This window comes from Myxocyprinus asiaticus, chromosome 7 (assembly GCF_019703515.2).
Source record: "Myxocyprinus asiaticus isolate MX2 ecotype Aquarium Trade chromosome 7, UBuf_Myxa_2, whole genome shotgun sequence".
In the NCBI taxonomy this organism is placed as follows: domain Eukaryota; kingdom Metazoa; phylum Chordata; class Actinopteri; order Cypriniformes; family Catostomidae; genus Myxocyprinus; species Myxocyprinus asiaticus.
In genome coordinates, this window is record NC_059350.1 from 16,450,722 (window position 1) to 16,477,934 (window position 27,213).

At 38.6% G+C, this 27,213-nt stretch overlaps 1 protein-coding gene across 1 annotated transcript in view; it reads right to left on the bottom strand.

The window, feature by feature from the left end:
• The window catches only part of tenm3 (teneurin transmembrane protein 3), a 211,850-nt gene that overhangs the window by 39,254 nt on the left and 145,383 nt on the right, over nucleotides 1-27,213 (bottom strand). Inside the window, exons 12-17 of the mRNA XM_051702870.1 lie at nucleotides 25,566-25,712; nucleotides 20,236-20,452; nucleotides 16,045-16,164; nucleotides 10,361-10,622; nucleotides 6,611-6,878; nucleotides 2,643-2,786 (exon numbers count right to left, since the gene is read on the bottom strand). Coding sequence (XP_051558830.1) covers nucleotides 2,643-2,786; nucleotides 6,611-6,878; nucleotides 10,361-10,622; nucleotides 16,045-16,164; nucleotides 20,236-20,452; nucleotides 25,566-25,712 — 1,158 coding nt within the window. The remainder of the gene's footprint in view (nucleotides 1-2,642; nucleotides 2,787-6,610; nucleotides 6,879-10,360; nucleotides 10,623-16,044; nucleotides 16,165-20,235; nucleotides 20,453-25,565; nucleotides 25,713-27,213) is intronic.

Sequence of the window (27,213 nt, forward strand, 5' to 3'; positions counted from 1 at the left end):
TGCCATGAAATATCACACCTGTCTCTGTAACTGCCCTAGGCTCAGTAAACAGCAGGTTGTGGTCAGACTGTTTGCTTAGCCAATCAGAAGTCTTTTTGCCTGTCAGTCATCATTTGTGTTCACATGGCAGCCCGTATAAGTGCCAGTACGGTGTCCTGCTCCCACGAAACCCTCTGGGTCAGACGGCAAAACACTCAGGGAGAACCTCCCCCTCCATCTGCTCCAATACAATGGTCTCTAGTATGTTTGTGTGTGTGTGTCTTTGGAGTGTTGGATTTAGGCTAGTCTAGTGGATGTTTGCATACAGCAAATTTTCAAATAAAATTCTGTTTACTGCCTAATTTCTGTGGGCCGTATAGCGAAAAATGTAATGCACCAGGCAACAGTTTTGTGAAAAAGGAACATTCTATAATAAGCCTAATTTGTATAGAAAGGAGGTTTGTTTGTGCTAAAAGTATGACAAATGACATAATTCAATTATCACTGACCAGTGCTACTTTTGGCACTGGTTAGTGAATAAGTTAAATAATGTGAGCAAAAATGCCACCACTTTTCTTTTAGCATACAGCAGCAATTTTGAGACTAGAGAGTACAATATGTGGTCTCATATGGCAGTGTGCTCTCTAAAAAAACAGATGGGATATATGCAGGAGGAATTACTGTGCTTGCACTGTTAACTGAATGAGCCTAAGAGGTCTTAATCTCTCTCACACACATACAAACACACAGGAATGCAGTGGCTTCAATATGGGTAAGATCCACCACCATGAATCAATGCCATCCCGCAGAGCTTGAATGGACTGCAGCAGTGCATTCTGGGATACTGAGGGCAGAGATGGCGCCTTACTCACCAAGCAAGAGTGGAAGCACAGACAGGAGGGGTAGGGGGCTGGTGAGCAGAGGGGGGACGAGTGAAGGGCAACAGGCTCAGAGATGAAAGACCATTGGAATTTGTACGGACAGCTGGCACTCGGCCAGTGTGGTAAAAGAGGGCTTAGTGTCACTCAAGATGTATACCACAAAAAAAAAAAAAAAAACTTGGCTTGGACAACTACAGCTGACTATGGGGTCATCCTTTTAGCTGGCTAATTCTACTGTTTACCTCACATCACAGCAGAAAGTCATACTCCAGAAAATTACCTTAGGTAAAGTACTTCTAAATAGACGGTGTTAACATGCTTGTTTTAGGCATTATTTACCTCCACATTAGCCAGTTCACAGCTGGATTTTCCTCATATGCAGCACTTCTGTTTCTGTAGCTTCATAGAGGCCTGAGCAGACCAAATGGGGGACGAAGCCTTAAGCAGCCACTTACACTGTATCGTTCAACATTATTGTCACGTGTTGATATTAATTATCAGCTTTGATAATAATGGACCTGCCAAGAACATGTCCAAATCATATTTGGGGGTGGGTGGGGTATTTATGGCCTTTCTGCATGGATTCACCAGCAGTCCATCACTGTCTGAGGCCACATCCCAGTGAGGAGATGTTGCTTCAATCACTTTTTTATGAGCATGTAAAATCAATCTGCTCGTTTGCTATGTGTCAGACCTCAGAGTGTATGAAGGTTTTGGCTTTAACTTATTTTCTTAAGAGAGGCCTTTGGTTTATAAAACAGTTCTGGTCCTCTAATTTGATTGGGAATGTGGCATTCTAAAAATGCTGATATTTATTTTTACAACACTACAACTTCTCACTACTTTCAAACACTTTGCTTGTCTATGTTAGCAGCATTCCAGACAACCCTCATGTTGTACAGAAGTTATTCTTTCTTCTGTGGAACACAAAAGGAGATGTTTCACAAAAGAAAGAAAGTCATACGGGTATGGAACAACACAAGGGGAGTAAATTATGACAGAATTCTTATTTTTGGGTGAACTATCCCTTTGGGCTCTGTCTCTACAGGGATACAGCAACACTCTACGATCTGAGAACAGTTCATCCTGTCCTTTTGAAAGGGCTCAAGGGTAGTTTCTGGACAAACATGTTCAACATTTAAGCGAGGTATGGGGGGACAACCTCTGCTCAGCACCTGCTTAAAGCCAGGATGAGGGATCAGACATCAGGAGAGGCTCCTTAAGAATTCATCAAGGCAGTCTTTTCCCACTGACATGTGGCCATAAATGTTTGCTGCAGAGAGCACTCTAGACTGCTCAGTCTGGGTGAAGATCAATCACAGGGAAATGTCAAATGTCTCTTCATTGGCATTCCTGAGACAATAAGGACACCGGGCCCCTATAGCTCCACTTCATCAATGTCATTTAACAGTAATGGCACTAATGAGCACTAATTTACTCTCTTTATTAAAGGTTTTATGCTCATGTCATGTTAATAGCAGAGAATGAAACTCTTTTAGATGGTGCAGGAGAGATTAATTATATAATTAATTAAATCATATATAATATAATTTAATAAGCTTAGATTTAATAAGCTTATTAAATAAAAGTTAATTTTAATTTATTTATTTTTGTTGTTTTTGGGAGTACATGGGTAAACACATGGTCAGGAGAGTTCACAGTGATTTTATCTGTCTGCCAAGATCAATGCAACTTCTAAAGCATTGCATATTAAAATCTGTGTAGGAGAGCAATATATTTGTGTTATTCATAAGAAAAGTCAAAGATTAGAGGTGGGCTTACCATTCTGAACGTCCAAAACATGATGTTTATCCAGAGTCCATCCACCCATGTTTGAGGCATCGAGTTCATAACCTTGCAAAATTGCTGTTCTCTTTTCCCACAGGATCAGATCTAAACAAGACTCGTACTCAAATCCAACAGACACTGCAGAGAGACACAGAGAGATTGGTGTTATTCATTTATGCAAATATACTGTATAAATATCCTATTAAAAAACTGAATTCCTCAGAACATGTATAAAGTAATCAATAAAGACTAAATCTAAACACCAAATTAAGAGGCATGCAGATAAAACTTTGAGCTGATAAAGTGTACTTTTTGCCTCGAGGCCAAATCAGATGTCCTACACAATGTCAAATCATCATTACTGGAGCGTGCCTGCAAACTGCAGTGACTCTATCACAAATTTAATAAATCTCATAGCAGATCTCGAAGAGCGCTGCGCTCCACCTGGTGCAAATCATTATCAATGTATAACTGTTTTCAGTCGATCATATTAAGAAAGCGACCTTGTGCGAAAAAATTACCTGCTCAATGCAATTGGCAAACTAAAGCCTAATGAGAAGGTGAAAACCAATCAATACTTATGAGGCCAGGGGGCCTGGGTAGCTCAGTGGTAAAAGATGCTGGCTACCACCTCTGGAGTTCGCTAACTTGCTAGTTCAAATCCCAGGGCGTGCTGAGTGACTCCAGCCAGGTCTCCTAAGCAACCAAATTGGCCCGGTTGCTAGGGTAGAGTCACATGTGGTAACCCCCTCATGGTCACTATAATGTGGTTCATTCTTGGTGGGGCACATGGTGAGTTGTATGTGGATGCCACAGTGGACAGCATGAAGCCTCCACACACACCATGTCTCCATGGCAATGCACTCAACAAGCCACATGATAGGATGCACAGGTTGACAGTCTCAGACATGGAGGCAACTGCGATTCATCCTCCACCACCCGGACTGAGGCAAATCACTACATGACCACAAGGACTTAAAAGCACATTGGGAATTGGGCATTTGAAAAAGGGGAAAATACCCCCCCCCCAAAAATACTTGTGAGGCCTAGCTAACCAATTTACAGTTTTACACAGTTCACTTTGTATAGGCAGAATACATTCCTGATTTACTGGACAAACATGCCTTTTGTGTCCCAACATCTTGTGCATTTGTTTATGTAAGGGCTTGAAAAGCATGTCTAGTTTAGTCTGGCCTACTGCCTACCACATCATCAGCTGAAAATAACAAACTGAGGGGCTGTCATCAGCAGCTGGCTGCCTTTCTCAATGCTTAAGTGAAAAACAAAGCCACAGAATTGCTCTGACCTTCCTGAGAACAGAGAGACATGTTCTTCTTTGTGGTTTTGCTTATTGGTAATCATACAAGCAAGAAAATACAGTCAGCATAAAAAAATGCCACCGTGAAAATTCAAAAAACAAAATCTCTCAACCACGTTTAATGTTGTGTAGGTCCCCAATCGTGCCGCCAAAACAGCACCAACCCGCATCTCAGAATAACATTCTGAGATGCTATTCTTCTCACCACAATTGTACAGATCGGTTATCTGAGTTACCGTAGACTTTGTCAGTTCGAACCAGTCTGGCCATTCTCTGTTGACCTCTCTCAACAATAATGCATTTCCATCCACAGAACTGCCGCTCAAAAGATGTTTTTTGTTTTTGACACCATTCTGAGTAAATTCTAGAGACTATTGTGCATGAAAATCCCAGGAGATCAGCAGTTACAGAAATACTCAAACCAGCCCGTCTTGCACCAACAATCATCCATGCGATTATCTAATCAGCCAATCATGTGGCAGCAGTGCAGTGCAAAAAAGCATGCAGATTTATGTTCACATCAACCATCAGAATGGAGAAAAAAATATGTAATTTAAAAAAAATTAATAGTGTAAAAAGTGCTGAAAAAAAAAAGAATAATTTTTTGAAAACATTTGTTAATGTGAAAGAGGTGGATGTTGTCATTTATGAATAAAAGTTGAAAGCATTTAAATGTAAATTAACAAATGATCTTCTAATCATTATATAATATTTGCTTAAATTGTCTGTAGATTTTAAAAGCGCAAAGTCACAAATGAAAGTTTAATAATATGTCTAAGTATATGAATTTACATGAATGATCTGTGTGATAGGGACCAAAGCAGTCACAAGGAGAATCACACGTAGCGAAGGAATGGTGCTCCAAAAAGATGTTTACTTTTGCACCTCATGGACAATGTGCAAATAAATAGTGTTAAGATCAAATAAAAACAAGGTAATTTAAAAACAGTCTAAAAACTAGAACTGTTGGGTACTAAAGGAGTAACAACTCCCCTCCTTCAACAATGGAGTCCTAGGCACTCAAGCAGTGCAAACAACCTTGTTTCTCCATGTGCTCCAAACACAATCAATCCATCGGCTATATTTTTTCATCTCCCCTAGTGGCGGCTGGTTTAAATACACAATTTTCCCACCTTTTCTAATTGGAAAAAAACATTATTTTAAATAAAATTAACCCTTACCTCCCCATTCTTAAATACAAAATCTTTGAATAAATACATAAGAATGAGTTAAAATGAGAGTTAAAACAACAACAACAATGAATACAACAAATAGGACAGATAAAAACATTTGCACAATTAAACCCCAATAAACATTGCAAAATGGTGAGTAAAACAATAAATAAGTCCATGGAACACAGTAAAATTCTGTGATGGAGACTGATTCACAGGCTCTCCATCACATCTGTTAAGTATTATGTAATATTAGTTAAATTCATTAGTAAACATTTTGTTTGTTATTAATTTATTAATGAAATATATTATAAAGTGTTACAAACATTTTTAATAGTATTAATTACATCATGTGCTGACTAATCACAATTTATTGCATATCAATATGTACTGCGAAAGGCCCCCAAATAAAGGTAATTTAGAATAAAATAATTAAAACAAATATAAATATTATAAGTCAGACAATTCAAATAAATCATTTACATAAATTGTGGCAACAGACATGTAAATCATTTAGACAACACAAAAAGTGGCTTTAAAGATAAAAAATATTGTTTGTTTTTAGTTTCCACATAATTGAACATTACTCTATTATTGGCCTACACCCCTCTGCTCTATTTTTAATTGTTGGTCTATGTACTCATGCATCAGATGGACGCTTGTGAAGCACCTGACTTTGGTTGTGTCACGTCTCACTATTTCTCAGTGTCTTTTATAATGATGTGTCAAGTAAAACGCAGTTTGAAATGTTTAAAAACACGTCTCGAGATCCCAGCTTGGTTCAGCTGTCTTTGAGCGCCAAAGCACATCTGTGTTGACAAGGTGCTTTGCCTGTACAGCTGGAGCGCTGACTGCCACCTACTGCATCAAGGTGGTACATCAAGATTGAATTAGGGACATTCCTTAATACGGAATTTACGTACAAGTCATGATTTTTGCATACACGTTATTTTTCATATTTTTAATCGACCTAAATCAATGTATTAAATCAACAGCCCTAATTTATACATATGTATTGATTTATTTATATAAATATATATTTTTTTTTGGTCTTTTTTGCCATTTTTATTGAAAGAAAAGTGGAAAGGCGATAGGAAATGATGGGGATGGGATCGGGAAATAACAGAGGGATTCAAACACGGGTCGTCCATATGCAAGCTTAACTGGGCAACTTGTCAGAGCTTGTTTACTACCAATGAAAAAAATATTTTTGATCGACTGCTTTAAGTTTACTTCACTGCAAAGAAAGTTTTTCATGTGGAAACATCTTAATTTGCACATTTTATTGAAGTCAAAAACCTAATTTAATATGACTGATTCAACTTGACTATATAAAGTTACACCAACAAAAGTCATTTTTAAGGGTCAAATCATGCAGAAATAGCGCCTTAAAAGGTAAAAACTGCACTTTATCCCCATGTTTCACAGTGTTTTTAGGTGAATTTAGGTGTTTCTGATCTTTGCGTGCTTACCCACTGCCTCTGACAGGCCATAGACTCTTTGGTTGTATGCATCAGTTTTGTCCCAGATGAAGGTGTAGGACAGGTTAGGTTCCGCCGGGAACCACTTCTGGAAGAGGCGCCCCACCACAGCCACCATCAGGTGCACCTTCATGAGGTTAAAGGGGATGGTGGCTTGGGTCATGACCACTTTCAGCACTGGCCGGTAGCCAGCTGCCCGTGAGCTCAGATACATCAGGTTCAGGTCACTACCCGGAATCGCCGTCTCCTCCTGAAGAACCTGCACATCAAAGCGAGAGAGAGGTGAAGAAGAATGAAGAAGGGGGAGAGAAGGAGTGAGTATTCATCTTAAGAAGAGGAGGGAGCATCTGGAAGAGGTATTAGGGCTGAGGATAAGGCCACCAATTTTTCTCTCTGCAGGATTAAAGCACATCTGCGCCTGTGTTTGCTCTGACCGCCATTTGCTTGACATCTCGGATCTAATGAGGGAGATTTTCACGGGCCGAACATGCTTATATTTACATCACTGTCGGAGGCTATTACTGTACTGCATTCCACAGACTCAACCACGAGAAATAGTCAACAGACAGATGAGTGTGTGCTAGAACTTCAAGTAGAAGAGTTCAAACGGCTTCCATTTCAGACTTCTATACAGCTGGATTGTTCTGCTAGATGAAAATCAAGCATACAGTTAGGGACCTTCAAAAGTGCCCCTTGTGCGGAGTCACCAAAGTTCAGAGTATGAGTGCTAATTTCTCTCCCTCTTTGGGATGCCACAAAAGAAGCACAGGAGATGAGGGGCAGCTTGGATCAACAGTGAGATTCAGCATCACAGCTTTCTCCTCAAGTGCTTAATGAAAAGCCAGTCAAGTCACTGTAGAAAGACAATAATCCCCCTGTCTTCCAGCTCGTGGCATTGTCAAGTGTCCTTCTGGGAGGGGACATTTAATTTTCTCTAACACAGAGGACAAAGAGTTCCAGAGGGAATCTACATTCTTCTCTTTCTGGTTTGGATTTTAGCTGCTCTTTTACAGGGATCAGTAGATGGGGCTAGATGGCTTTGGGAGAACCTTTGATATACAGTCTGTGGCTGTGACAACAAGAAAAAAACTCAAATACAAAACTAATGGTAGGTAAGTTTTCTGGTTTAAACTTGCACTCATATACACACAAAAATAAATTGATGCACATATACACAGACGTGTATGGCAATTCTCTCAGTTTAAAGGGCCCAAGCTGTCACACTAACACTAGCTGACACACAGAAATAAACACCATGCACATGTGTGTGTGCGTACCCAACACTCGTAAGTTTACTTAAGGGCTTTCTATAAGCCACAATGCATTCATGCTTTGCTACCGGCCTCCCGTCTGTGAACTTTGATTACAGAGTCTGAGCTAATAACATGCTTTACTCCACCTGCTGTAAGCTCTTAATAAATGGCACCGCATGCACTGCCATGTCTCGACGTGTGCAGCCGTGTTATTCTTAGCCACGGAGGCAAGGGCCGTGAGTGCATATGGCTGCATTAAAGCAAAATATTTTCTCATTTGCCAAATGAAAGGGAAGATGAAAAAGGCTTTGAAAGTTCATTTGATACAGCCCATTAAACACACAGTAATAAAGACCAGATTTAGTTTTTATCATCAAGCTAAAAAGGAAGCTAATGTTTCTGCGAAGACACCAAAAAACAGTGGAATCAATGCTCTCTCGTTACATACAGAGGTGTTATGCTTTAGAAGACACAGACGTTACAGAGAATCATGGGAAATCATATATATCTTTCATTTACTAAATGTCTCATCTGATTTTCCGCTGTCGCATGGAGGTTTTCTCTGGCACGCCTTCGGACAGACGTGAAAACGTGCCGATCTCCTACAGCCAAATAAAATTCTTTCCAGGCCTGTGCGACGGCCAAGTGGAAGCAATATGCCTGCCCATCCAGTGTCATGGCCGCTAAGCATTAAGGGCACTGGCTGAGGGGGGCTGTGGGATGTCTGTTTGTCATTTATGTGTGACGCTCTGGAAAAAAAAAAGAAAAAAGACCTTGGAGGCCATTAGAGCTGTGTTCCAAAAGTCCCATATTAAATGCTAACTTGGTTGGGTCTGATTACCCCTGTTTACAGTTCCTCTCAAAGCAGACTGTAATTCAAATCAGGACCCATCTACTTTGATGAGTGGGGTTCCACTGAGGGGACAGACGCCCCTATTGGGACCGAGGAGAAACATGGGATGAGGAGTGTGGCCTTTTGGCTGCCGACAATAAGGGAAAAAAATGATTCTTTATGTCTTGGAGCAAACTCGTGAGACAGCATATGTGTTGGCCCCGTGTGCTCGCATTACAGGGGATCTTCCCCTCTGCTACATGGCACAGAGAGGTAAAAATGGAAAATCCTGGTTATAGAGGGAGGGATCAAATACACATCTGGACACAAGGTACTAAGGAAGATAAAAAAGAGACCGAAATAGACAGGACATTGCCAAGTTTTTTTTATCCTCTCTTTCAATAACAGTACTCTTTTCACATGGCACAGTGAGTAGAGACTGTGGAATTCAATTTTGAAGTACCGGTATGTTTTTCCTTTCTTTTTAGAGCAACAGTTTGCTTTAAGACCTTCAAGATTGTTTTGTCAGTTTTTATTTTATTTTATTTTCCCCAAAGTCACGGTTGTTTGGTCTGATGTGGGTCCAACATTAATTTTTAAAGCCACACATTGAGCACTGTGGAGACCATCTTAAAGACTGAGTTATTTTATACAGATAACGTAGGGGATAGTGTGTTTGTGTGTGGATTTGAAATACCAAAAAAAACAAAAATAATAATAATAATAATAATAATAAAAACAATAAACTAAGAGTGAGAGAGAACAGTGAATATAAGACGTTGACCAGTATCTCCTCAATATGTGAGGTTGCGCTGAGGACTGTGGTGAATTCTAGCACACAAAGATTCAAAATTATTTTAATATATTATTTCTGAGTACTGTATGCTGGGTGCAGGTTGAGGGCAAGGAACAGACTGATTCCAGCCGTTTCTTAGAGCTATCTCGGCTCTCAAAGCACTTCATCCCAGACTCTATTATGTCTAGACTCAATGCAGATTACACCCTCTACTACTCATAATGACTACTGCAATATGAAACACTCCTCTGTCCAGGTAAACAAATCATCATTCAATTTCTATTTGTTTCACCTTAAACCCAGCCGACCAATTAAAATAAATATATATATATTTTTTTTTACAATGGGGAATTAGACCTTGGTGGGATGGAAAATTGCTTGACATTTATATATATATATATATATATATTTTTTTTTAATGATTGAGAATTTTTCAGTTTAGTTATTTTTTAGGTTTTTGGTCGCTATTAGTGAAAACAAGACAGGAAATTATTGGGAATTGATGGAAGGAATGAAGACATGTTGCAAGCTAGACTCAACTCTGCACCACCCACATGAGCACTATGGATCAACATGTCTAGAGAATCGCTGCTTGGAGAATTTTTGCATCTTTTGAAACTGAATGCATGATTTGACAGAGAAAAACAAATGTCTAAGAGCAGTTCTCTGCTTTAAATATTATTAATATTATATGTTTATGTTCTTTCAAGCTGAAAGTCTGTAATTTCTAAGGCAATAACATCACTAAACAAAGACTAACCCAAACAAACCATCTCGCATTTAACTCAAGCCATTGGTTGAGCCAATTTTGCTATGTCGGGCTGGTCGGGAATGGTTCAAGGAGTTGAACTGAGCCCTACCTGTGTTTCTGGAATGATGGGGCCATTCTCAGGTGAGGATCTGAAAAATGTTGAAAGGGCCGTGGCCATGATGAGGGGGCTGGGCCGGATAAAGCCACTGAGGTCACAGCTGGGGATGTCATTCTCCTCTTTCTTCATGACCAGCGTGTCCATCACATAGAAGACATTCCAAGGGATCCATACTGTACGAAATTGTGTCAGGAACGGAGCCCGCTCAAAGCTCAGTGTCAGTGATGCTCCGCCATTGGTCAGAATGTCAAACCTGCAGAAATGGAACTTTGTGATTGGCTCATAGAGGAAACATAAAATACATATAGGATAGGGAGGGGAACAAACCATCGTCCAACTACCAGCTAATAGATTAATGAGGTAGACTAGTTAATTTAGATTTTTTTTTTCATTTAAAAAATAGATATTTAGCGGTGGTGCTTTAAAGGGGATGAATTAATACTTTGCAGAGAGAGTTTTAGTGTGCTGATATTATGATATGCTTCAGTGTTTTAAATAGTTAAACTTTAGAAAGCCTGTCTTGAAACCCTTGCGTTCTGTTGCAATCAGTTGTGTGCTGTCCAGAACACAAGAATGCGTCCTGTGTGAACTGCCTGTAAGAAATGTGCCTTATAAAGACCCTCATTACTGTATACAGGGCTGTCTTAAGATCGACTAGTTGTTCAGCCAACCCAACGGCAAGCTGACTTTGAAAATATGTAGTATTGCAATACATGACAAGATACAATATGTATGTTTTCATGAAAATGTATAGATAGAGATACACAAATAGTTGTTAACACATAATCTACTTGGGTAAAAATATTCCACTACACAGACTCAACAAACAGTATGGAGCACTTTAGGAAAATGTAATTCAACTGTTAAGAATGTCTCCCCATTCCCACCACACACCACACACACTATAAACCATAGGATTTTCATATCCTCGTCATTAGATATGCAATATGCATGTAATGCACTGCAGAGGTGATAAGAGTAAGTAACTGAGATGAATTAGACATGAGAACTGATCGATATAACTGGTTTAACTGTCTCTTCCTTTAACCTCCCTGATCCCAGATCAGGTCTCTGAGCCAAGCGTTTCTAAGAAAGGCCATCTCTCTTCTGACACAGGGCCTTGCAATGGTGAAAAATGCATGATAATGTGGTTGAGCTTTTTTATCATTGCTTTTGTGTAAAAGCAAAAACTCTCCATTGGCTCTGTCTCCCTGAATTGCCATGAGAGACTCATTAGAAAAAAAATGAGTCAGGCACTGGATGTACTCTCCTGCATTTGGATATTCTGCACGCTGCTAAACACAATGCACACAAATGTGTACTTTAGCACATTTGTTCCTTAGAAATCCTATATTTTCTGTGCATTATCAAATTGAGAATCAATGAGTTCATCCAAAAGCTGAAAAAATTTGCTTTTTATTGAGTTAGGATGAAAACAAGGTGCATCTCGAACTGTTCTGAGACCAGTGCAGACAGACTGCACACGGAGGTTAAGTCATTCGCTAAATAGGGAGCAAGGGAGCATCCTTTAGCTTTCCTATGTAGCTAAGTGCATTCACTCCTAAAATCCGACCAAAAGTTCAGTTTCAGGCTGCACATGATGTTTGGACCACTCAACATGTTTTGCAGACATAGGACAATGATAATCAGTACATAGATTCAGAATTTATAATGTAAAATTTTGTTTTTTTTTCCCTTCATGTTTATTAGGTGCTACTAGTTACAAATCAAAAAGGGAAATGAAAATGCACACAGCAGTCACGCTCGGGTCTCAGGAGTTTAAACATGAAAAAGCCACTACTGTAGATACGGTAGCACTAACACTAGACACCCACGAGCAATTTAACGCCCATACACATATCTAAGTGATACCAGTTAATGGATTTTGGAAGCCCTAAAATACCAAATATACTGTGAAACTAAAACTAAAAAACACTGAAAAAACTACAAATTAACTTAATACAACAATCACTGCTTGAAAATGAAACTAAATTGAAAGGACAATTTGAAAATAAAATAAAAATGATCGCTAATTAATTTTAGTATTTAAAACCTTTCCAACCCAACTTCATTTAAGATGAAAAAGCCACTTGATAGTATAAGATGAGATCAATGTAATGCCATAAACAAAAAATATAAGTTAGCGCATTAACTATGGCAGCCCTAAAATACAAAATTAAAATAAGAAAATCTAAATTAAAAATGCAACACTACTGTATAATAACCCTGCTCTAGAGGAGATGCTGGTAGTGATTGGAGCCTAACAGCTGCGTGGCTGGTATTTTGATTCCCCCTTGGAGTAAGTGGATGTGGAAGAGGTGTAGGCATGATTATCCACTGCCATTTTTATGGCCTGCCCCGCTGTGGTGTTCACACATTCCTGCTATCTATAGAGTCCCCCTGTACCCTCTCCCTCTCTCTATCAGGCTGGGTCTCCTCCCTCCAGTCCAACCTCTTCTCTCATCACACATTCTATTAAACATATCACTCTGGCAGCCTCTTTCTAGCACCTCTTTTCTCTCTCCATCTATCTCTGTGATACGCTGTCACAGTCAAGCTCCTCTCCTCTGTGCTGATAGATATGGCCACTCACTCTCTCTCTCTTTCTCACTTAAAGAGATAGTTCATAAAAAAACTAAAATTCATTTACTTGCCCTCATGTTATTCCAAACCCACATTACTTACTTTCTTCAATGGAACACAAAAGGTGAAATTTTAAGTATAACTTGCCAGTTTTATCCATACAATGAAAATGACTGGGAAAGTGTAATGTTTAGGTCTAAAATAACACAAAAGCACCACAAAAGTACCAAACAAGTGTTCCATATAACTAATGCAATGTTTTTCAAGTCTTCTGAAAACCTATGATATCTCTGTGTGACAAACAGATTGAAATTTAAGTCATTATTCACTGAACATCATCACTTCTGCTGTAGCTCTCAATTCAGATATAGCACCTTTAGATTTACTGCATCGGGTTTGACGTCAATAACACCTTTTGTGTTCCAGAAGGGGAAACTATTGCTATCATTCAACTATTGCTGTAAAAACCTGATCTGACCTTATTCAGTCCACCAACTGCCCCTAAAACCCTTTTTTCTGTGATTATTCTATCTTTAATTCTGTAGAATTCAAATCGAATTGAAAATTGAATTCAAATCAATTCAATTTATTTCCATTAATTTCAAAACCACATTTCATTCCAGTCAGCTTAGCAGTGCTTGGCATAGTTGGTCTCTTTTACAATTCAACAATGACATATGACAATCCATGGTGGTGGGCCCTAACAGCTTCCTCCTTGAACAAAGAACATGTCTGCTTAAAGAGCTGTGCTGGTTACAGTCCTGAGGCCTTCATGATTGCAGTACTGTGGCTCCTTAATAATACTGGGATTGGTTTAACAGTATGGGGGAGTGCGGCCCATTGGCTGATTGATTCCACCCTTGTAAATCCAATGCATTTTAAACAGGCTGTTTGCTAAAGCACTGCTTCTTGAAGCAATGGCTGACATTTTCATGAGATGATCTTGGTAGATAAGACAGTGCACTATAAAACACATGCATACACAAATTGTTGTGGAGCACTTAGAGGGTGGGTATTCTTTCAAAACGTTCACACATTTATGCATTCACTGTTTTATGCATAAGTACTGTAGGGATTTACTGGTTGTTTAGATCAGTGTTACTATCAGAAATAATTAATAATTATTTCTGTAGTTATTAATTAATATTTAAATTAATTAATTGGATCTAACTCATTAAAACCTCATATGGGGCTCCAGTAAATGTAGTGTGCTACGTTTAGGAGCAAGTTTGGTTATTAGCAATAATTAATAATTATCAAAGATAATTATTAATTATTAAAATCAATAGAACATTGATGAGAATCAATGTTAGCTTTTTAAAATCCTTTAAATCAACAATTATCAAAGATAATCATTAATTGTTAACATCGATGAAACATTAATTAAAATTAACACTAGCTTATTGATCATTCAGATTCAACAATCATCAAAGATAATTATCAATTATCAAAAATCAATAGAATATTAATAAGGATTAACATTGACGGGGCACCACCCTGAAATCAGGGACTAATAACCGAATAGTAAAACAGTCTCAATATTAGATTGTTTTCTTAGGAAAATCGACATCCGAAGAATATCGATTTTCGGGAAAAAAAACAATGAATGAAGGTTTGAATCCGAGCACTGACATCCCGTCAGCATGACACAGGCGTATGCAAAACAAACCAAAACACTTCTCTTTGTAATATGAACAAAAGTTTATTTATGCAGTAATATCAATTAATAATTAATACAATGCAGTCAATAAACTTCTGACTTACAACTACAAACTAAACAGTGATATGATTAGATATGGAAATCAAAATAATCCTATAACACATAAGGTGTGTGTGTGACAGTGTGTGTGTGTGTGTGTGTGTGTGTGTGTAGTGATAGAGTAGAGAGAGAGAGAGAGAGAGAGAGAGAGAGAGAGAGAGAGAGATGATTAAGTGACAGCCCTAAAGCTGATTTCGCGATAGCGGGAGAGAAAGCAGCTGTGTTCATCACTCAGAGACGCGGTTTTACGAGCGGGGCTCGTAAAAGTCCTGCGTTATTTGACTCTTTAATGGGTGAACTCAGTTTCTGTCTCACCCGCGATGGCGAAATTGCACAATCCAATTTGGTTGGACCACAGTACAGCAAAACAAATTTGTGATAATTAATACCCTGAGTATTAATAATGAGCGGACATGGCGATCCGTAAACTGTACAAGCAAAAACCTTGAAACACAAGAATAACACGCTATAATATTCTATCTCTGCTCAGACGTAATCCTCTTACTTGAATCGCATGAGGACACAGGTAGAATGTGTTTTCCTCCGTCCTTTAACTTTGACCCGGTTCCTTGAGGCTCGGGTGATGACGGGAGGCCGTTTCCTCGCTCTGTCGGAGGGCGGTACGGCTGGAGATTGTCGGCGGGCTGGCGGAGAACTCAGAAATGTCGACTTGATTGAAGATGGAAGAGAAATCTTTAATCTCTTCACTTCTGTAGGCAAACGGATGAAGATGCGAATTGCTCGGCGGTCTCCTTCGGATCCGTTAGAGTGTTTGGTTGAACACAGAGTAATCTCAACTCGTCCAGCGAGATGGAGATTGTATGGCTACAGTTTCAAGTCGGACATTACTTCCTTGTGCCACGAGGTTGCACCGGAGAGCAGCAAAAAAACTACGTCTATATTCGGTGAACAAAGTCGCTGGAAGTAACTCACGAAACATTTTAGAGGTATTTCAACTTCTGATGATGTCATGTTTGAGGGACGTTCTGTTGTGTGCCTCATCCAATAGGAGTTGAGAGCTCGATCCTTTAGTGAGCAAGGCTTCCTGGATTTGTAGTCTGTTTTGGACTCCCTTTGTTTGATTTCGGCTCGATTTTTATCAGTAAAATTTACAACTTAGAAGGTGGGGGATTGAGTTATGTTTTTACGACTGTGTTAGGCCTGCCTTTGTCTTCTATCTTAATACATGAGGCCCAACAGTACTTAACATAACTAAACAGATGGTTTTGGGGACATCTGTACTTTATGCTGCATTATGACATTCAGTCAACTATTCAAGGTCAGAAACTGTATGAAAGTTTGTATAGAGTGTGTGTATGTGTTTTAAACCTACATGCCATCTTGCCGTGTGATGGTGTGTCCATGGTCTGGGTAGTGCACAAAGGACACATTGACTCCAATCAGGGGCGTACCATCTGCAGTTAGCACCTGCCCTCTAATAATGGACACCAGGCTGCAAAACAAACACACACACAGTTGTTAAGAAAACACACACAAACACCCTTTTAATATGATTTACAGCATGACTGAACATGGATTCACCAAGCTTTTGCTGCAATGTTAAAATGTCTAATCCACTGTAAATAACTAGCAAGCTCACAAAGTCTCTCACACACATACACTAACCCCATGCTTATTTATGTGCCTCCTTTTGCTCCTGTCTCTACAGTCATAATTCAGTCCCCTAAAGGCTGCAGTGGGGTTTTTACAGCCTTAAATCCCAAGGCATCTTTTCGTTTGAAGAGCTTCATCAGGATCGATGTGAGAAAAGCTAGTGTTTGAGGGACTGACACTGTTTACCATATCCTAATTCCCACTAGGGGAAATAAAACCAAACATACTTAAAGTACCTCTAAATCCTGCTTTGTCAATTAGCTTTTATACAACAGATAGATCTGGTACTATAACTTGATAGGCCAATTGGCATTCCAAGAGTGTTAATATTCAGCATAACAGCACTGGGACCAACCAAAAATGAAAAACCAGGCAGTTAAAATGTTAGCCTCAGACACCATTCATTTTGCTTGTATGGAACAAAATGCAGCAAAAGTGAATAGTGTCTGAGGCTAACATTTTAACAAGAAAATAAGTCATACAGGTTTGGAACCATATGTGGATGAATAAATGTTGAAAATTGTTTGAACTATCCCTTTAACTGAACAAGTGCTTGACTAATGCAACAAAGAGAATCAGAGCTTGGGCTGTTTGGGATGGAATGAACAGGAGAGTTCTACTTCTGCTGTTAACCAATGGCAGAAGGGCAGAGAGTCACTTCACCGCAGTGCTAACAACAACTTGCTGTACTTATTGGCTGATTTTCCAGGTCATTACTGCTTTTCTGGGGGGCTAATCAGCAGAGCGGCAGTGAATCAAAGTGTGCTGTCACCCCTGACTTTGAGTTGGGATATAGGAAGTGAAGGAATGACCCCTGTGTTGCACGCACAGGTAAACATCCCATAAATAAGCTGCCGTTCCACTTGACGTGACTGTAACTCTGGAATCCCATTTGCTTTTTGAGTGTTAATAAAACAACATTGTACACTGTCAGCTGCCACCTCCTGGCTGTCCTAAATGCATGCTGTAATTCACTCTTCTCAGAGCTGTATATCTCTCTGTTTCACCCCTAACATCACTGCCCTACAAAGGCAAAGACCAGTAAATATGCCAACACTAAAACGGAGAAAAAAAAAGTATACAAACAAAAAGTGTGGATTTTATAGTTATTGCTATTTTCAGACTCAGTTTTCTCTGAATCTGAGCATTGAACAAACAAGTATTTACTATGCTTTGCTACGGCAGACTATGCATTAGTGCTGCATGACCATGACAAAAATCGTTATGGTCGATATTTCTCTTAAAATGTTATTTATGATTATTTTTAAATAATGGAATTTAAATTAAACTTCATTTTGTGTGGGGCATCTGCATGACATATTCATATTCTTCCAAAACAAGCTGAGAAGTGTGTCCCTGAATTACTTTATAGCTGTTTTATATAAAGTGATTCAAGACTGTGCCTAAATGTCAAATTGTCCTTTCAGCAGCATGAAAAATAACACTGTTATTCAAATTAATGAATCACACATAGAAAGCGAGCAACAGACGATTGGTTACAATGCTCAACCATTGCAAAAAACAAAAACAAACAAACAAAACAAAAACCCCAAAATGTACATATAAAATGCTGTAATTGACACTTTTCGCAATAAGGTAATTATGACAGCTGTAGTTGTAATCTCAATTATTTTAATTATTTTATTAATTGTGCAGCCCTAACACATATCACACACATACTCTCTCTGCATGTCTTCCACTCGCATTGAGCTCACTATGACAAAAAAGCTTCTGAGAAAGCCATGATGGTCATTGGATTTTATATGGTCTCACAATGCAAGGATGAGCTCATCTCATTAACACAACCTCTTTTTAAGACCATACACAGCCTCGTTCTGTCTTCCTTTTTATGACCTTTTCTTCTTTCTCACACTAAGAATAAGCTTCAAGATGTTACCATCACAAGGATTATGGCTGGATCCAGGTGGACATCTTCTAAAGGTGCTCTGGGTTATTTCTTTATTCCTAAAGAAGTCACAAAGATGCACTTTACTCGGCTTATCTGGAGCACTGACCCTCTCAATGCTCCAGCTGCTTTCCATCTAAATCTCATTGCTTAAAACACCTTTCATTTTGCCAACAAGCACCACGCAGAAGCATGATCTTCTTAAAAGGCCCCTTAGTGTTGGGGAAGGTGTAGCAAAATGAAAACAAGAGATTTTCATGTATACAGGCAGGGGTTTGCCGAGCCAGGCATTCGGTGAACGGACGGGTGAAGATGACATAGATGAAACATCTGGAGAGAGGCGACAAGCATAAATATATGGTATGTGACGGATATTTAATTCCAGGAAACTGGTGAGCTGGCATTTTTGCTCTGGTGGCATGTTGTTTTACATCGTTAGTGCTCTGAATCAATAGGCAGTTACCCTCAGGAAGCACACAGAGATTTTGCTTGAATTTTCTTTGACCTAGAAGGTGCAGCGCGGAGATATACAGTATCAGTATACTCAGTAAGGGGCTTTCTTTAGTCAGCCAAACAAATTTCTTTTGTGTCCTCCATTGCCATAACTCATTCAACACCTTTAAAACGAAAATAGGCCTAAGACAAAGAACCATTTCACAATGAATCCAAAAACCAGGGACTGTAATGTTTATTTAAACATTCATATTATTTAGGGAGACATTATTGTATTTTATCAAGGCAGGGAGGATGAGGGAGGGCATCTTGTGCACATGGTTTGCGTTAGATTCGTTCAGGCCAAACAACCTCTCCAGCCAAAATGACCGATATTCAGCACAGATGTGCCCCGCTTGGCTTTGTGCATTTATTTTTAAATCACATTAGCCTACACCTCCCCTTATTAGATTATTTGTCTTTATCTTGCCACAGAGGTACTTAAAGGTTTAATGTCATTGCATATGGGCACCAGCTTTGGGCCTATTAAACTCTTTGTTGTAGTTAATCGTGTTATCTGTCATGACCGAATCACAGTTTGCCAAGCAATTTTTGAAAGTAATCAAGCTCCATCTTAACTAAACATGTGCATTGAGCTATGCATGGGAGGCAGGGAAGAGATAAACAAACTGATCATTATTGCATTATTATCATGTATCGCTATTCAAATAGAAAAGTGACTACAAGCACATGTGATGTCACAGAACATTAGTCGAACTGCTGTGTGTTTTTATTCCAGATTCAGGGCCTGGTTTCCACAGATATAAGCTTACACAGTCACTGAATAGTGGTCAGCCACAACATGAAGGAAATTACATTACAAGCACAAAAAAACAGATTTGCGAAGAGGGACTTGAAGCAGCACCAGGCGCTTAACTGACAGAGCAAAAGGAAAAAGGAAGGTAGAATGGAGCCATAAAGGCAGCTGACCATGACAACTGAGAAATTATTATATCCATTCAGGCAAACAGAGAGAAGATGCTTCGTTCTGGATGTGACAACTTAATTAATAGCACTGCTTATTCAAGCAGGCTATTATCAGATCCAGCGTCTCTTTCCAATAACTGTAATGGTGCTCTCACATACACAATGCAAATCGAACCGCATAATTTGTAAATTACACTATAATGCAACTTTTAAAAAAAACTCTTCCTGTAACCCAGGTCACTCAGTTCTTATGAGGTTTTGTCAGCACATCTGTTTCCATGGCAACTGTATAAAGTCTTTAAGAAGGCTGTTAGGAGCAATTCTTGGGAGTAATTTAAAAAAAAAAAATTACTGTGTATGGTCACTGGCAAAACGAAAATTGGATGACTAACAAAATGAGAATATTTCATGTGCTTTTGGTCAACCAAAAAAATAATTAGACATGTGCAATCCATAAAATTCACATCAAAAGATGGCATGAATTAGTGCTGCTCTTTATGTTCATTTTATTAGCTTATCACCTAGCACACTTCTTACTATTCTCTTCCAGGTTTAAATTGCAGTGCATATTGAGCGCAGCCCTACCTTCTGTTGAAGGGGTTGTCTCCGTTAATGACATGTGTGCTCTCTGGGCCGATGAGGAAGCTGATTCGCTGATAGAAGGACCGAGCGGTTTGCTGTGGGCTGACTGGTTGGTTCTGGCTGATGATGTCAATGGGGTCAGGAGAGCCGCGGCAGAAGGGTTGAGTCTGACATGAGCTCTGCAGACAACAGTCTGGATCCATACAGTCCAACAGGCCATCTGCACACACACAAGCACATACCATATTTCACTTTTTTATATAAAGCTTATTATAATTGCTACAGACTAACCCTAACCCACACTCTTAAGCCTACCTCTATAAAAAACATATAATAATAATAATAATAATAATAATAATAATAATGGTAAAACTTTACAATAAGGTTCCATTTGTTAACATTAGTTAACAACATTAGTTAACATGAACTAACAATTAACAATACTTTTAAAGCATTTATTAATCTTAGTTCATGTTAATTTCAACATACAACATCAAAAGTTGTATTTGATAACATTAGTTAATGCACTATGAAACAACATTAACTAACAATGAACAATTGTATTTTTATTCATTTACATTAACAAAGACTAATAAATGCTGTAAAAAATATAGTGTTAACTGTTTGGTCATGATACCTAATGCTTTAAATAATGTTAATGAATGGAACATTATTGTAAAGTGTTACCTTTATAATAATAATAATAATAATATTAATAATCATAATAATAATAATCATCATCATCATCATCATCATCATAATAATAAACATTATTATTATAAGTACATTATACATTATAATACATTACTACATTTTTTTATTTATTTATTGGTTGTTTTTCCAGATAAGGACGTCTCTGATGGAGTCTCCAAAGGGAGGTTTTGTCAGATTCAGCTTACTTTTATGGACAATTTTATCTCCAAACTACAGCTACTGTAAGTATGTACATTAAACACATGTTTATTTTCTATCACAGTTTGGATTTTCCATATATTCACAGAGACTTCTGTTTTTATATTAAGCCAGTTATATTTTCCTCTAAACCCAGCCCTCGGCGAAACCTTTTAGCATTTTTAGATTGTAACTAAAACTTTGTCAACACAATGTAGGCATAACCTGTTCCACCCACACACGATATACCACACACATAATAAAAATAAAATAAAAACATGTAAAAATATGAGGTGCTAAGTGTTAAAGAGTCTCACAGTACATCCTGTGCCCTGTCTTACAGATCATGCCACACCTCTTATAGTGTGTGAAGAGGAGACGCTAAATGTTTCTGCATCTGTGCGCCATACACCATCCCCCAATTCTTTCTTTTTGTCTCACCTTTAGGGTCAGAAGACATGTGCGCAATATCCTCCCCCTCAAGACTTTCTCGCTCTCTCTTCTCTCTCAGTAAACACCTGGTTAATGCTTTGTGTGGAAATGCGATCTGATCACCCGCAGGTAAGTGCCATAAACCTCTGCCATCCGTCTCAGCTAGTTTATAAAAAGCCCTGTGTACATCTGGCACACTGTCACAGGGGGGTTGTAAAAGAACACATGTGCAAACACACACACGCACAAACACACACTTTTGTTGCACTAATCAGTAGGAGACCAATTCTTTTTAACAGCACCCTGTGCTGACACTGCCATGCGGAGATAGAGACAGAGTGTCTGACTGTTTGTTTTGCCTTACAAGTGTCCCGGCACCCCCTGCCAAAAGCACCACGCAACTTCATGTGAGATCTGGGTCTCTCGTAACTCTAAAACTGTTTTAAATCCGGTCCAACAAGGCCAAAGTCAACACGTACATGAAAAGGTTCCTCCACAGAGAGCAGAATTTGTTAACATAGCTCACCCAGGCCAAACTATACTAGAGGTCACGTAATGTGATCTTATGTCATGTTCATATGTATTTAAGGAGAAAAGTATTTATCTTTTTACTAGAGCTGTCAGAATTAATGCGTTAACACATGTGATTAATTAAAGAAGTTTAAAGTGTTAATTTTTCTTAATTGCAATTAACGCATTGAGCGTTAATACAGCATAAACACTGGTGTGAAGGGTGGAATCTTTGTAATGTGTCCACCCGGAGTCATAACACTGATGCACACACCACAGCGCTAGAGCCCTTCTACCAAGAGAGACTACAAGCTTAGCAAAAAACAGCATCACGCGGCAGTCCCACAGACATTGTATGGGCGGTACTGTCCTAACATGCTAGTTGACCATTACGCTTTCTCCTATGATAGAACCGCGGAGGTTTTTATCTTGATAAATAAAAGAATCCCTGTCAGTGATAAAATTATGGAGAAAGGAGCTCTTAGCACTATTTGATGTAGGCTACAAAACAAGCCCAGATGGGACTCGTGATAGAAATCAATTATTTTTCAGCATTGGTAAGTGTGTTTGTTTGCAAGCACTTTTCATGGTGAGTTCAAAGCGCCATTTGACGCTGGCATTGCTGACCTGATGCAAATCATGAACGCAGCTTCATGATTGCTGTAACAAAGCAGATAACCACAATCTACTGGTAGATTAATATTGTTGAGGATGAGAGTTTAAGGGATTTAATGCCCACTGCAATGAAAATGCAACCTATGTAGTTCTTTCAATTAGTAAAATTCCCACTTAGACTTTGGGAAACGTTTAATGTTACTTGAATATTAATGTATTTCTATCTATATTGTGGAAGGCTTTGTTTGGAAAATGTTAATAAAGCATTATATTGTTACATATTGTTTTGTTTTCATTCATAAAATTTAAATAAATGAATTTTGAAAAGTATGTAAAAATTCAGCAATTTAAAAATCTGGGATTAATCGCGATTAACTACAAAAATTATGCGACTGATTGCGATTAAAATGTTTAATTAACTGACAGCACTACTTTTGACCAGCGGTCAAGTAATGATGTCTGTATTCTCATCAACTGCTATTCAAAGGAACCTGATTTCAAAGAAATCAGCAACGGGTGGCACGGTTACTGCACAACTGAGAATACACTATAACCTTACTGTATATTTTTCCGCTTTGGAAAAACATCAAAGCCTTTTGTTGGGCTTCCAGAGGACTGTAAATCCTTCAGTCTTACAATGTTACAGACCGCATTATCTCCTAGCAGAAAAATAACCCCTTCAAATACTTTGGAAATATCCAGTGTTTAAATGTTGACGCCATTCGCTTCAGTGTGTGACTGGAGAAGATTTCTAGGCATTTGTGTGGAAGAACACTCATACTGGACCTTAAGATCTGAGTGTGTAGGGAACCTCACATGCTCCAAAATGATTCTTTATCCAAACATCCAAGCTTGGTCTGAATGTAGGATCAGTGGAGAAGGATTTACTGCTGCTTGACCCCTAAGCAGGGCTGTCATTTGTTTTAGGAGTTAAATGAAAGCAAAGAGAGATGCTCTGTTACTCGTGGAGCCGGTCTCCCAAGATGTCTGTCACAATAAGAGAACTTCCAGACTAAGGCAATGAAATGTGTTGAGGTGACGAGGGGAGACAAGAGAGAGAAAGATGTTCAAAGGGCCATAACCACCATATTATTCAGATTGTTAATCAATTTGTTGTTTTTTTAATGGCAGAAGGGGTCTGTGTTTGGCGAGGCCCACTTAGTCCTAGATTTACTTGACTTTGGTTATAGGTTAATGTCTCAAATTAATTTTGCCAATGCCTTAGTAGGATGCTACATACTGTTTGATTTTTGAGAAGAAAAAACAATATGGAGGGAGGCCATTGTAAGAAACTAGCTAAAATATTTATAGTTTGACATAAACACTTCACATACTGTGCATACTGTTTACATACCATACAGAGTTCTACTTTATTATATACTTTTTCAAAGCCAAACTTTCCACTTATTAATAATGCATATTAATTATTATTTATAGGGCTGGGAATTTTAATTTCTGTGAGTAATAGTTGACTGAACAATTAACACAAATAATGCAGTGTCCATTTTTTTCTCTACCTGAAACTTTACTAATGTTTTTTCCTACTCCTTTGGCTAAAATTGGCATGTATACATTTTCAGGAGGCACACACTCAACCCGACTCCAGATCTTAGCACAGAAAATGATTGTGTGGATCAGCGCACACTTATTCATTACGCACGACGCATGTCCCGGGCATAATAAAAACGGGAGGGGATTTACTGTACGAAGAATGGAGTCTTCACCCATAAGCAGTATGCCAATTGTGGGAGAGATTCTGGCAAGCTGCCTTATCTCTTCGCATCACCCGAAAATGCTCACTGTCATCTAAACCAGTGTCAAAAGTGAAAATGCACAAGAGAGACCAGGCGTGTGCGTGATAGAGACTAAACAGCAGAGAAAATAATAGTTTTGAGATTTTAAACTTCAGCAAATTAAATTTCAGCATTCAATTTGTTTGATATCTGTATGTAAAGTATCTAATAATGCATTGGCAAAGTACACTTATGTTTATCATGCCAATAAAACTTGATATGAATTGAATCTGCCCATTTGAACCTATTATATATATATATATGCCTAAATATATTTTGCCAAACTTTTAATTACAGCATGTCCACTGATTTTATGGCATGCATATCTATACTTGTATCAAAGGTTTATACCTGTAAAAATTTGTCTAATTAAGTAAATAAAGTACATATATTTATGGTTATATTTTAATGTTTTTTTTTTAATGTACCATGCACCATGTCCAATGATTAATCGCAATCAATCATAGAAAACTGTGATTAGTTACATTTGTGTTAATGGATTCACAGCCCTTTTTATTTATTGTCTAATTTTATGTTCTTATTGTTGTGTACTACCGTACATCTGTTTCACTACATCATGCTCTTTTTGCAATGCCTGTACTGTCTTTATTGTCAAAAAATAAATAAAACAAAAACAAATCAAACCCCTTCCAAAAAACAAAAAATTTATTTATTAATTGCTTTTCCAAATGAGGGCGTCCTCAAAGAGAGGTTCTGTTACTGTATTTTATGTACACAAGGACAAAGCTACTAAGAATTCCATTGTACATGTGCATATGGCTATGAAGTTCTCTATTCTACATGACGTATATTCACTTCATATGAAGACTGCACATTCTATTTGCTTTTTAAAATGTTTTTTATCGTGACTTCTGCTGAGGGTAAAATTACAATGTCAAAACATATCAGTTTCTTCATGCAAACAGTTAAATATGCACATTTTACCTTATCCACTATGACATGACTATCATTGACAAATATTTCTGCAATATTTACATATGCATTTCCAAATGTATTTCTGTGTGATGCTTTAGTTCTGCTGAACCCATTTAAATTGTATTTGTTTATACGCCCAATCACCGGTGACCTCACCTGCTTCATTGTCCTTGCCATCTGCACAGAGTGTCTCCATGGCAACGTCACAGCCGGCCCCTCTCCAGCCTGGTTGACAGACACAATGCCAGCCATTCTGGTCCAGTGTACAGCGGCCATTACTGTTGCACAGACCTGGGCATCCCTCTGCAGAGATAGATAGAGCCGTCATACACTAGTATGGATGTTTTTAAGTATGTGTAAGACTGACTAAAGCATACTGAATGTGTGTGATTGTATTTATGTGATTGTATAAGTGTGAATTTCTCTTAAAGTGAAAAGTCATACATGGCCACAGTAGGACACAATGTGTCTTTGACTTGTGAAACACAAATAAATGGATGGTAATCCAAACAGAGATACACTGAGGTCGCCGTGAATGAACGTAAAGGTTTAGAGGTGAACACAAACTGACGCTAGACTTCATACAGGCCTAGTGAGATGCACAGAGGCGGTAAATTCACATGGATGTAACAGATGCTCACTCGACACACACAATCCAACCAATCAATTCAAAAGGAATGGCATAAATTTGTGGAAAAATTAAGGTGAAATCCAAAAGGAAAAAGAACAGATTCAGGAGTCCAAATGAGAATTTATTTGAAGAAAATTAATTAAAAGAAAGAAAAGTGAATTTAGAAACAAAGATCAAAGGAAGGGATACAGTGGAAGAGAGTGAGGGAATAATAACTCAACAGCAGCATCCATGTGAAGCTACGGCATACAGAGAATCCCAGTGGCATAAAGTATAGGGTGGTATCTAAGTTGGTGGAAGAGTGTGTGCCTCCAGCGCTATACTTTCTGCCCAGGTCACATTCCGCCGGACGGAATCAGAGAGAAAAGCGAGAGTGGCCAAGGGAGGGAGGACAGGTGAAGGGTAGGAGGATTGTGGTAGCAGCTAGGCTAACAAACACCAGGGGTCAGGCTGCGGGATGCATGGAGACAGGACCCACAGGATTCCCAAACAAAACTCAAGGACCACAGGTGTGTCAGTAATTGTTTGTGTGTGTGTGTGTGTGTGTGTGTGTGTGACTTTGTAAAGACAAACAATGATGAATTTGGCAGATAAAAGGGACCACAATAAAAACAGTGAGGGGACTGGGACATAGACACGCTGACATCGTGCTTCAAGACAAAAAAGTGAAGGAAGAGAAAGAGAGGAAGGAAGAAAAAGAAAGAAAGAAAAAAGAAAGAAAGAAAGCTCAGAGAGACAGTGGAGTGATTGCTTGTGACAGTCTCCCTGGGGCTTTGGTATGCATTACCTTTAAATCCTATCCTCTCTCCTATTATGGGGCCGGGAGGGAGGAAAGTTCGGGAAAGAAAATAAAAAAAAAAATCTGAGCACTTGAATCCAAGTGAAGGACGATTCAGAACACCAAAAACACATAAGGGGAAAAGAGAAAGGAAGCAAATTACCATAAAAAGAAAAAGGAAATGAAAGAGGAGAAAAGTGAGATGTTGCAAGAGGAGTGGGATCTGTTTTGAGTTTGGACGACTCCGTCTGAAGGATTGCCACAGTGTATATATATTGTGTTACTTAAGGCAAGAATAAATAACATACCGAGAAACACTAGGTGCCTTGTCTGATTAGTTTTGTATGAATGAGAAAATGAAAAGAACAAAGCAACAGAAAATGTTCAAGAGAGTA